At 50.2% G+C, this 12924-nt stretch overlaps 1 protein-coding gene across 6 annotated transcripts in view; it reads right to left on the bottom strand.

The window, feature by feature from the left end:
- Positions 1-12924, bottom strand: part of WARS (tryptophanyl-tRNA synthetase) — a 47800-nt gene that overhangs the window by 2457 nt on the left and 32419 nt on the right. For all 6 annotated transcript variants that reach the window (XM_011991631.1, XM_011991634.1, XM_011991629.1 and 3 more), the window contains 4 exons: positions 8649-8749; positions 6822-6934; positions 5948-6121; positions 866-1006 (listed from right to left, as the gene is read on the bottom strand). In XM_011991631.1, the coding sequence (XP_011847021.1) occupies positions 866-1006; positions 5948-6121; positions 6822-6934; positions 8649-8749 (529 nt within the window). The remainder of the gene's footprint in view (positions 1-865; positions 1007-5947; positions 6122-6821; positions 6935-8648; positions 8750-12924) is intronic.

The following is a 12924-nucleotide window of genomic DNA, read 5'->3' as shown; positions in this document are numbered from 1 at the left end:
CTGGGAGGCAGAGTTTGCAGTGAGCCGAGATCGTGCCACTGCACTTCAGCCTGGGTGACAGAGCAAGACTCCGTCTCAAAAAAAAAAAAAAAAAAAAAGAGGGTCTTGCTATGTTGCCCAGGCTGGATTTGAACTCCTGGTCTCAAGGGAGCCTCCTGTCTCAGCTTCCCAAGTAGCAGGGACTACAGATGTGTGCCACCTTGCTCTGCATATGAACACTCTTAAAAGAGTTCATGCCTGCATAATAATCCACCCTGTAACAGTTCTAATTTATTTAACATTTCCTCTGTTGTATCAAGTCTGTGTTGAACTTTTTGCTATTATCATTTTTAACATCTTTGTGTGGAAAGCTTTCTCTTATTCAGGATTATTTCCTTGGAAAAAATTCTAAGAATGAGAAAACCTGAGGAGAAGCTCTGAACATTTTTGGGCTCTTTGTACCCATCACCAAACTGCTTACGAGGCTGTGCCGATAAACACTCTGCTCACATGAGTGTGCCTGGAAGCGTCTGCTTCACCATCACTGAACACAGTCAATGGCCACACAAAAGCCCCTACTGATTCTGTACTGAACTGTCTTAGCTTTGATCACGTTAACTTAGATTTCTCTGATGACTAATAAAGCAAGACTGTTTTGTGTGACTCCCAAATGAATAGTAATTTGTATCTGCTCTTTCGTGATTTGTTCATGAGGCTTCTGACCCCAGGTCTAAAAACTATGAGGGCGACTCTACTCAGTTTTCACCTTGTTTCAGTTGAGCACTTCCGACCAACCCTTCATGCCCGGCTGTTGGAGCCTTCCAGGCCCCATGGGCAGGAGTGGCTGGCTGGAGGCAGCTGTGGGCCCTTGGGGCTCCCTGCTCACCTTCCTGATCTGCTCGAGCTTGTCGTCGTCCTCGAGGAAGAAGGTCAGGTACATGAAAGACACGTCCACATCACAGTTGCCCCCAAACTGCCTGTGCTCCTCGATGGTGTCTCTCCCTCCAGAAAACGCATGCTTATTGACCTGCACCAGAAGAGGACACAAACACGCTCGTCAGTCCTGCTCATCCTGTGCCTGGACGCTGGCGAGAAGCCCAAGTGCGGAAGTCAAAGGTGTGAGTGCTGTCAGATTCTGGACCAGAGAAAGGTCAAGGCGCAGAGCTGGTGGGGGACCCACTGCTATTCTTCCTGTGAGGCTTGGGTGCGGGCTGCCATGGGGCTCACTGCAGGAGAGGTGGGGGCAGATGAGCTCTGAACTCCCTCATCCTCAGAGACACAGGAGAATCGAGTTGGAAAAGCAAAGGCACTGATTGAACTGAAACCTGGGGGAGACAAGTGCCTCAGGTGACAAACTTCAGAGAAAGGATGGGTAAGGCTGGACATAGTGGCTTGTGCCAGTAATCTCAGCATTTTGGGAGGTTGAGGGGGGAGGATCAGTTGAGGCCAGGAGGTCAATACCAGTCAGCTAACTTAGTGAGCCCCCCTCTCTGAAAAAAAAAAAAAAAAGGGAATTAGCTGGTGTGCTGACGTGCGCTTGTAGCCCTAGCTACTCGGGAGGCTGAGGTGGAAGGATCGCTCAAACTCAGGAGTTTGAGGTTATAGTGGACTGTGATTGCACCACTGCACTCCAGTCTGGGCGACAGAGCAAGACCTTGTTTCTAAAATAATAAAAACTAAAAATATAAATAAATAAAAAAAGATGAGTAAGTCATCCTCAGAGTAAGGAAGATGGCAGGAAGGGCAGCCTCTCTTAGGGATAGGTACTGCAGTGTTAACAGGGACAGGAAAGCAGCGGCCAGCCTCCCACAGAAAGCAGAACAAGAAGGCACGGGCAGGGTAGGGCAGTAAGGGAAGGCAAACCCACGGGAACTGCGCGGGTAGAGGGGCCTGCAGGCAGGTCTCCACTTACAAACAGGCAACACTGTCAGAGCTGAAAAACTCAGAAACGCAATGCCTTTTAGGAATTGTTGAAGATAATCACAGAGTAATTAGGGCTACTAAAAGCCAGAAAAAATAGGCAAAACTCCTTCAACATTCTTTCAGTGAGCATCTGAGAAACCTCCAATGCACAAATGTCACCCTAATTTTTTTGTTTTAGATAGGATCTCTAGACTGTTGCCCAGGCTGGAGTGCAGTGGTGTGATCACGGCTCACTGCAGCCTTGACCTCCTGGTCTCAGGTTACTTTCCTGCCTCAGCCTCTTGAGTAGCTAGGAGTACAGGTGTGTGCCACCAGCCTGGCTAATTTTTTGGTATTTTTTGGAGAGGCCGGGTTTTGTCATGTAGCCCAGTCTGGTCTTGAACTCCTGGGCTCAAGTGATCTGCCTGCCTTGGCATCCTGAAGTGCTGGGATTACTGTGCCACGAGTCACTGTGCTCGGCCCCTTAACTTTTTTTTGCCACCATGTCCGGCTAATTTTGTATTTTTAGTAGAGACAGGGTTTCACCATGTTGGCCAGGCTGGTCTCAAACTCCTGACCCCAGGTGATTCACCTGCGTGGCCTCCCAAAGAGCTGGGATTACATGAGTGAGCCACTGTGCCCAGCCTTAACATTTTTTTACGGGAAAAAGGGTAGGCAGAGTCAACAAATTCTAAGTTGTTATGTTTAGTAAGTCTCCTCAAAATAATTCCAGAGCAGCCGGGTGCAGTGGCTCACACCTATAATCCCAGCACTTTGGGAGGCCGAGGCAAGCGGATCACCTGAGGTAGGGAGTTTGAGACCAGCCTAACCAATGTGAAGAAACCCCGTCTCTACTAAAAATACAAAATTAGCTGGGCGTGGTGGCGTATGCCTGTAATCCCAGCTATTTGGGAGGCTGAGGTAGGAGAATCACTTGAACACAGGAGGCGGAGGTTGTGGTTAGCTGCGATCGTGCCATTGCACTCAGCCTGGGCAACAAGAGCAAAACTCCATCACACACACACACACACACACACACACACACACAACACACACACACACATTCCAGAGCAGATTCCTAACTAGATAAGTTGGGATTGTGCAAAAGGAGCAGACGAGTGTTGGGGCAAAGGTGCCAGTCTCCATCGTGGCAGGGCACTGCTGAGAGGCTGGGCAGGGAAAGCAGTAGTCACGCGAGAGGCTCAGGCAAGGCCCATGCAAGGGGCTGGCGCTGTGCGGCTGGCTGGTGGGCAGGCCTGCGGGGCTGAAAGAAAAAAGCTAACGAATGGGATGTTTACCTTCCCTTTCCTAAAAAAAAAAAAAAAAAAAAAAAAAAAAGAAGAAAAAAGAAAAAAAAAGTTATAGAACCAAAAACTATGGAAAATACTAATAAACAGGAGGAAGAAAGTGCCTGACGGAGTCACTGCTGTGTGGTGGCCACAGCCCTCCCTGCTGGGCCTTGGAGAAGAAGCTCCAGTGTCAGGAAGAAAGTCTGAGAACACAGGTCCTGGGCTCCTGGGGCAGTTTGAAGAGGGTATTGAAAGGCCAGTTCCCAGCCCTTTATCTGAGAGGAGAACAAGGAAACTGGTGTCTGCTGCACGTTTTTCACGATGCGCTGGCGGCACCACCACCTGCACACTCCCCCTTCCCAGGCGAAGCCCCTTGTTCCATGGTAGGCACACAGCAGATGTGCCATCCATGTTGGCTGTTAGGGTTGTGACATGTATTTTATCCCCAACAACCCAATGACCTCTGTAGTGCTTTTGCCATCTTACAGGTGAAGGAAATCAGGCCCAGAGTGTCAGGAACCTGCCATATGTGACAGGGATTGGCAGGACCAGGCTGGCTCCTGGGACACCAGGCTTCCAGGTGGAGCTCGAGAACTGAGTGGCTCAGTTCTGCCTCCTTGATGTGACCAGTCCTTAGTGATGCAGGAAGCAGCCTACCAGGCCTGACTTACAGGAAAACAAATGGAGGGACGACTTGGGGGTGGGTATGCAGTACTGCTGCCAGCAACTAAGATGATGGAAGCGGGTGACCAGTGCGACTCTGTGCGACAGGAAATGATATTGAGTGGACACGGCCAGCTAGGGTGGTAGTTGGGATGCAGTTAGATCACACAGGCTGACTCTGTGCAGGTGGCAGGTACTCACTCAGCAAAGCCACTTGAATCATCAGCACTGTGCTACTATTTTATTTTTTTTAGTTTTAGAGATGGGGCCTCGCTGTGCCACCCCAGTTGGGGTGCAGTGGCTATTCACTGGCACAACAGTAGCTCACTGCAGCCTTGAATCCCTGGGCTCAAGCCCTCCTCCTGAGTAGCTGGGACTACAGGCACGTGCCACTAACCTGCCTGAACCTGTTATTTTTAGGAGGAGGCCGGAGCAGATGTGCCCTCTTCTCTGGTGTGGAGATTCTGATTTTGGAGCCGAAGTCAGGCATGGGGATTTAGAGTGAGGGCCTGGCCGGACCCTGTTCTGCCCCACAAGAAGCCTGCAGGCCCAGTGACCGTCTGTAGGCCTCTGTGTTTCCTGACCTCATGCTAACTGCTCACCTCGAGGGCTCTGCTGGTCCCTAAGTGAATGATAAATGTCCCAGATCCATAAACAAGTTTTTCTCCTTTTTGTTTTTTGAGCCGGAGTCTCGCTCTGTTGCCCAGGCTGGAGTACAGTGGTGCGATCTCGGCTCACTGCAACCTGCGTCTCCCAAGGTCAAGCAATTCTCCTGCCTCAGCCTCCCGAGTAGCTGGGATTACAGGTGCCTGCCAAATTTTTGTATTTTTAGTAGAGACAGCGGTTTCACCATGTTGGCCAGGCTGGTCTCAAACTCCTGACCTCAGGTAATCCCCCTTGCCTTGGCCTCCCAAAGTGCTGGAATTATAGGTGAGAGTCACTGCACCTGGCCATAAACAACTTTTTCAAAACAACTTCTCAGAAGCAAAATCAAACAGCAGACTTTTCCAGTGGCACTTCCCTGCCCATTCTGCACCCTGTGCTCCGGAAGTTTTGGCTAGAAGTGAAAGGGAAAGAAAAGTCTCCAATCATACCAGCTTCCAACTGAGTGAGGAGAATTGGTGGAGGCCATGTCTTAGGAAGTTTTGATATGAAAGACTTCTCCATTGTCAACCAGAACCTGCCTGGGACTTTCCAGAGGGTCAGGGGCAGTGACTCAGAGGGCATGCGACATGCCTCAAATACAGTTCCCAGCATTTCCACCGCAATCTTCAAGCCTGCAAACACACACTTGATTCCAAAGAAAATGTCAACTGCTATGTGTAACAGTGAGGCAATTAAATATACACTGGCAGTTGAGGAACCAGGCAACAGAACTGGGGCCATGCAAAATAAGGAAGCTCAAACTAACTTCTCCTTTTAGTTTCTCTAGTGATTTGTCAAATGTTTGCTGAATGCCTGCTGCGTTCATCCCTCCTGGGGCCAGCAGGACTGTCCCGTGGAGGGACTTTTCTGAGTTCTGTGTCTCTCAGTGAGAACACTCTCTGGGATAAAACCAGCTCCTAACACCTGCTTGGCTGCTCATGGTCAGGAGAGCAGTGCTGCTGATTCCTAGTGATGGACACTTGGTCAAGTGGCTGGGCTTCTCTCAGCCTCATCAACTCATCTTTAAAGGGAATAGCACCACCACCTCCCAGTGAGGATGAAACATGAGAAAACATAAATAAGGCACCGGGTCCAGCCTCTGGAACACAGCTGATGATCAGAAATATACACAAATCTTTTCCATTGTTTAATAACATCCACAGTAATTATAACTTTAAGGAAATTGCCATGACTTTGCTTCCAGAACAGTGCTGGTAAGAAAAGCAGAAAAGGGGAAAAAAAAAATTCAAAATTTTACCTAAATGAAAGGACACAAAACAAATTCACCTGATTCATGTGGGAAGGACAGGATGCCTTGAGTTCTGCAGGGAGCATAGTTGGCAATCCTGGAGTTCAGCATTGCTACGGTGGCTGAGGCCCAAAGCACTGTGCAGTGGTGTGTGTGTGCATGTGCCCCCAGGGCATGTTTCTACTCCCACTGATTGCCCTCTGCCCGGGCCACTGCTCACCTTGGTTTTGATCTGCTTTGCCGTGTCAGTGAGGAAGATGGAGGAGTTGGGGTCGCTGGCACTCATTTTGGTCTGGGCGCCCTGCAGGGCAGGGAAGAAGGTGGAATGCAGCAGGGCTGGTTTAGGATAGCCGATCCTGGGGGCGACGTCCCTCGTCATTCTAAAGTAAGGATCCTGTGGGGGAGAGTAAGGACCCTGATGAGGGCGGTTGGAAAACACGCCAGCTTTCAGCTGTGAGCCGTCCCTGTGAGCATCTTCACAGAAGGCCCTCATGCTTCCAACTAAAGAAATTCACTCCCTCCTCCCCTTCATATCTTTTCCTTTTTTTATTTTGCTTTCAGTTCTGGGATACATGTACAGAACACACAGGTTTGTTACATAGGTATACATGTGCCATGGTGGTTTGCTGCACCCATCAACCCATCATCTAGGTTTTAAGCCCCGCGTGCATTAGGTATTTGTCCTAATGCTCTCCCTTCTCTTGCCCCCCACCCCCCAACTTTCTTTCCTTTTTCTTGAGACAGAGTCTTGCTCTGTCGCCCAGGCTGGAGTGCAGTGATGCGCTCTCACTGCAACCTCTGTCTCTGGGGTTCCAGTGAGGTGAGCAGCTGGGATTACATGTGCCTGCCACCACACCTGGCTAAATTATAAATTTTTGGTAGAGATGAGGTTTTGCCATGTTGGCCAGGCTGGTCTTGAACTCCTGGCCTCAAGTGATCCTCCTGCCTTGGCCTCCCAAAGTGCTGCTATTACAGGCGTGAGCTACCCTGCCCGGCTGCCCGTCATATCTTTCAACACTTCTCCCCCGCTGAAGAGTAAGAGGAACCTGCTGTCAATGCCCCAGACTCAGAGAGCCTTGGTTCTGCCTGCTGACCTGGTCAATGGCACATGGGATAAGGCACTGGATATCTGTCCTGTCTTGGAAGATCTGTGGGAATGAGTTGCTGAAGGAGGGAGCAGCCTGGATGGCAGGAAAACTGATCTTCCCTGAAAGTGAGAAAGAAATATTTTCACACGTGAGATGAGTTCCTGTTCTGCTTAGTTAATAAAGGAATGAACAAAAACAGGTTTTCTCCCCATTATAAAATAATCATTAAAGAAAACCTAAAAAATACGGAAAAGTAGAAAACAGAATAAACTGTATAGCTGCAATGTGTCTCATTTCATCCATTTTGTTTATATATTTTACTCTATGCATTTTCATTGTGACTACATTATATTTGGTCTTTCCTTGGCTTTTTCTTTTTCTTTTCTTTTTTTTTTTTCAGGAGTCTCGCTTTGTTGCCAGGTTGGAGTGCAGTGGCTCGATCTTGGCTCACCGTTACCTCCGCCTCCTGGGTTCAAGCGATTCTCCTGCCTCAGCCTCCTGAGTAGCTGGGACTACAGGTGCGTACCACACCCAGTTAATTTTTGTATTTTCAGTAGAGACGGGGTTTCACCATGTTGGCCAGCATGGTCTCGATCTCCTGACCTTGTGAAATGCCTGCCTTGGCCTCCCAAAGTGCTGGGATTACAGGAGTGAGCCACTGCACCCGGCCTTCCTTGCCTTTTTCGTTGTAATGACTATCCATGTTGTTACTAAGTATATTCTATCCTGTCAATGTAACATACTATTTAACCACTCTCTAACCACTGGGCATTCAGGTTGTTCCACCTTTAATTATCATAAGTTACGATGAATGTATTTGCTATTTAAAAGTTTTAGTGTTTTGGATGTTGTGGCTGTTATTACTGTCATCAGTATTTGCTTAGGCCTGCAGAAGAACTTTTGACCTCTCCGGGGCCCCTGACAGGTGATGCCACGCCAGCCCCCACTGAGTGGCGGTACCCAGGCCCTTGGGTGAGCTCAGATGTTTCTGGACTCTGGGCACGCGGCTGGCCCAGCGTGACCCTGATGCTGTGGAGCACACACCACTGTGGCTCTGGCTCCAAGCAGGGCGAATGCTCCCCATGGACAGCCCCAGCAGCACATCCTAAGGAGCTGTCTTGGCTGGCAGCTGACTGAAGGCCTCAGAGGCCTGCTAGGACTGAAGCCATGTGGCAAACGTCAAGTAGAGGAGGGGATCAGAAGGCCCAGCCACAACTCTCAAGGACCAAAAGTCTAAAAGTCTACAAGGCCAATGCATCTGAAAGACACATGGAAATTTACGGAGAGGGTCAAGAAGGCATGCACGTGGGAGGCAAACCATTTGCATATCTGCTGGGGTGGAGCCATGGAAGGAGAGCAGGGCAGGGATGGGAAGGCTCCAGAAGACCTCGAGTCAAGCCCCTCATCTTACATGTGGGGACACTGAGGCCCAGGGAGACAAAGACTCAAAGGCTCCCTCATGGGCAGCAGATCCAGCTGTCCTTCTCCATCACCCCTGGTTCCACCCAAGTTCTACACTGACTGGGGTCCCACCAGAGCTGTTGGAACTCCAAAATCATCCTTAGATTTTTCTTTCTTCTAAACCTTAAGATGGGTGACAGGAGAGGGACAGACTTACATCCTGAAGTGCAGCTTCACCCAACCCAGAGAAGCTGCTCAATGCATTACCTAGCTAGTCAGATTCCAGGACGATGACGACCCGCCCAGGCCTGGGTGTCCTACTTAAAAAGACAGTTGCAAAAGCTAACATCTCAGAGATATTTAAACCAGACATGTGTCTCCTCCAGAACTCTGCTCCGTTTGGAAAGGCGCAGGCAGCAGTGGGCCCCTTACCGATGCTGTCGCTGTCAGTGAAGCCGAAAATGCCTTTCACTTGGTTGAAGGTAACATGCTTTTGAATCTTCACCACATTTTTGTAGAAACCTGAGCTCATCCTGCAAAGACAATGGGAATGAAATCCCAAACTGGAGGGCGGCCTTCACTGAAGGCAAAGTCACAGTTGTTAAAATTGGATGCCAAGGAGTAGTGGCATGGGCCAGACTTGGGGCCACATTGTGGTCAACACATAAGCACCAGGAAGGTGCCAGGAAGTCATCTGTAGGCAAAGATACCTGCATCAGGCAAAGCAGACACACGTTTACCTGTGGAGTTGACTGGGAAAGGCAGAAACCAGTGTGAAACCAACGTGAAGCAGACACACAAACAAGGCAAGAACACAAGCCGATTCAGAGACTCGCAGCTAGCATGAAAAATTTAAATTCTGCCAGGGTCAGCAGTTCAGTGGGCTGTGGAGCTCAAGTCTGGGAGCCCCCGGGAGCTTCTTAGTTGAGACATACTGTGTTGCAGGAGACTATCTGCTTGTTGTCAGATGAGCATATGGATAGAAATCCATGGCCCGAGAAGGAGGAAGGCCTGTCTCAGTGCAGCTGGTCCTCCTAGCCTCTGGCCACTGCACCCCACTGCTGTTTGGGCAGAACTGACCCTATCCCCAGCAACAGGGCTAGGCCACAGTGGCTGATTCAAGCAACCCAACTCTCTCTTCTGGATGGTGAGGCGTGTGGGTACCAGGCCTGGATCTGTGGCAGCCATTCTGATACCAGAGGGAATTAGGCTGAAGACGAAGCAAACACAGTGGGGTGTACGGGTCTGGCAGAACCCAGAGTGGCTTCATTTTTTTTTTGTTTTGAGATGGAGTCTCACTCTGTAGTCCAGGCTGGACTGCAGTGGCACAATCTTGGCTCACTGCAACCTCCACCTCTTGGGTTCAAGTGATTCTCCTGCCTCATCCTCCTGAGTAGTTGGGATTACAGCTGCTTGCCACCACGCCTGGCTAATTTTTGTATTTTTAGTAGAGATGGGATTTTAACATGTTGTCCAGGCTGGTCTCAAACTCCTGACCTCAGGTGATCCGCCTGCCTTGGCCTCCCGAAGTGCTAGGATTACAGGCGTGAGCCACTGCACCGGGCCAAGTGGCTTCTTATATTGCATCTTTGCATTACTATATTCAGTAGCTTTTCCTTTAGGCCCTACCATGTGTCAGACACTACGAGGGAAAAGGGGGAAGGCTGGTGTCTTTTAAGTATTTGCACCATGTGGCAGGAACTGTGTTAGGTGCTGCATACGTGTCAACACTGCCAAAATCCCCTTCAAAGTAGTAGCATTGCCTCCACCTTACAGTTAAAGACTAGGCTCAAAGAAGTTCACGGTCATAGTCACAGGCCAGTGAGTACAGGCGCTGGGATCCCCACACAGATTCACCTGGCCCCAAAGTCTATGCTTTACCCACCACCTCTTATCCTGTAGAAGAGTTTAGACCTTTGGGATAGGGAGGAGAACTACTGAATGTCTTTGTGCAGGTGGGGTGGGGTGTCAGGAGTGCAGGGACACTGGCCATTTGGGCTGGGTGAAGCATAATGCTGGGAGGCCTGTAATGGTCAAGGTCAGCGCCAAGGTCTGTCCAGGTTCAGCAGAGGCAGCATGGGAGGGATGGACTGTGTCTTTCGCCTAGCAGCTGGCTGAGTTTCAGGCCCTGTGGGGCACTGGAAAGGGCAGGTGCAGTACCATGAAGGGGCATGCCAGGAGAACCCAGCATCTGTGTCACCCACTCAGCATAATGGAAACAACAGAGAGCAAGAGCACAGCCAACAACGACACCGCCTGGGAAGATGCGGCCTTTGTCTTCCTGCCAAGCAAGCCAGGAACACCGCGGGCAGGGAGGGTCCCGCCTAGGCACCGCAGCAGGCCTCACAGCCATTAAGGACAGTAGCTGTCTGTCACCTGGGGAGATGGGCTGCAGCAAAGACTCCATGTGCTATTGGGATTGAGGCACCTGGGACACCCTAACCCCTACAAGGAGGGAAAGTCTCCAGTACTCCCAAACTGTGGCAGGACTGTAGCTCCACGGTGTGTGACTGTTATTTCTGAGTTAGAGCATGCTGCCCTTTCTTAGAAGACTGGTCATTACTTGCTGCAAGCTGCTGCCACTGTGCTGGCTGCAGGGTGAATGCGGGCACTGCACCGTGAACATGCGTGATCCTCCCCTCAAGGGACGGCTGTCCCATGGCACAGCTGGGATGGACCCACCACGCAACAGCAGCCATGCCAGTGCCGGCACATGGAGGCTTCTCACTGGCTTCAGTGAACACACATAACTGTACACCACATGTGGATGAATGACCAGTTACTCCAGGGAGGGCACCTGCCTTTCACTCTCAGACAGGGTTTAAAGTGCGAAGAGATTTTAGATTACAACATTTACTGAGCGCTCCCCAGGTGCCAGGCGTGGCTTGAAGCGCTTTATATGCAGTGCAGGCACTATCATCTCCTGACCATGGTCTTCTCTAACCCTGCTCTTTGTCCCTATTATCACCGTAGAACTCATTATCACCTCATTGATCACCTGTTAGCTGATTCTCCCCATTAGAAGAGAGGCTCCACACAGCTGCTGAGATAATGGTTTTGCTCCCTGCTGTACCCACAGCATGAGTCTGGCATACAGTAGATGTCCAATAAATATTTGTAGAACAAATGAGCAGAGTGGAGAAAGCAGGCAGAGAGGAGCTCCTCCCATGCCCAGGCCACACAGTGGACGGCCGTCAAGCAGAGCACTTGCAACCTCTGCTATGCCGTCCTCCACTAGCACCCAGCTCCCTTCCTCACAGGAAAATGGAAGCTCAGAGATTTAAGGACTTGCCCAAGGAAACAAGACCAGGCAGGGGCAGAGCTGCGTCTGGAACACAAGTTTTCAGACTCCCAGCTCAGTGCCTGTGCATCCCTCAGGGCCCTGGGCGGGAAGGCCTTTCTGGGGCCACATGCAATGCGCAGGGGGAACTGCACTGGCTTCCTCCCTCATGGAGGCCTTCCCACCTCCCCCCGACTCGAAGAGGGCGATGGCTGGCTTTGTTGAATTTCCAGCTCCCAAACGCCAGGAAGGAGCTTTATTAAGCCAAAGATACAGATTTTGAGTTAAATTCGAGAAAGAAAAGTAAAATGCTCAAATGTTTACAAGAAACTCTTACAGTAAAATGTTTGAATAGAGGATTTACCCTTTAAAATGTCTCTCCTCACTTTAGGTTCAACATAAAATGCCTTTCAAGAAAAGATATCATAGACCCTTTTGGTTGACGTACTGTCTGGGTTTCATCTTTACTCCATGTTTGTAAAGAAAAAGGAAGTTCTTGGCCAGGTGCAGTGGCTCATGCCTGTAATCTCAGCACTTTGGGTGGTCGAGGCAGGTGGATCACTTGAGGTTAGGAGTTCGAGACCAGCCTGGCCAAAATGGTGAAACTCTGTTTCTACTAAAAATACAAAAATTAGCTGGGTGTGGTGGTGGGTGCCTGTAATCCCAGCTACTCAGGAGGCTGAGGGACAAGAATTGCTTGAACCCAGAAGGCAGAGATTGCAGTAAGCCGAGATCGCGCTACTGCACTCCAGTTTGGGCGACAGAGCAAGACTCCATCTCCAAAAAGGAAAACAAAACAAAACAAAACTAAACAAACCAAAAAAAGAGAAGTTCTTACTTAGTGAAGGTGGAGGCTGATCAGGAGCTGCAACCGCAGTTGCCAAAGAGACAGCACGGGGAACAGCGGCCTCACTCCATATTCAGAGAGCGCTGACAGTGGGGTTGCTCAGGTGGTGGTCTTTTCACGTGGACTGTTCCAAAGTTCATCTACCTCATGGCACATCTACTGGCTGAATCAGCTTCATGGACTATTACGGGCAATTGCTCCTGTCTTGCCACCAGCATTTATATCCATTGAGGAAGGGGCTCAGCTTTGCTTCTGCTGTGTCTGTGGGGCCCAGGAGGGGATGGGCCACAGACAGCAAATTCAGGAACTGTGTGTCTTACTCAGCTAGCAGGGAGAAGGCCACGCTGTACCAGATGTGGCAGAGGTAAGGCCCAGCGTGATGGAGGACCAGAGAGGGGCATCTAAATTTGGCTGTGGGGAGAGAAAGCTCCTAGGAAAAGGTGATGCTTGATCATGCCTTTGGAAGAAAGTGTTAAGAATTGGCTGGGGCCGGGCGCGGTGGCTCAAGCCTGTAATCCCAGCACTTTGGGAGGCCGAGACGGGCGGATCACGAGGTCAGGAGATCGAGACCATCCTGGCTA

The sequence above is a fragment of the Mandrillus leucophaeus genome, unplaced genomic scaffold, assembly GCF_000951045.1.
Source record: "Mandrillus leucophaeus isolate KB7577 unplaced genomic scaffold, Mleu.le_1.0 Scaffold4, whole genome shotgun sequence".
Taxonomy (NCBI): domain Eukaryota; kingdom Metazoa; phylum Chordata; class Mammalia; order Primates; family Cercopithecidae; genus Mandrillus; species Mandrillus leucophaeus.
This window is presented reverse-complemented; position numbering and strand designations above follow the sequence as displayed.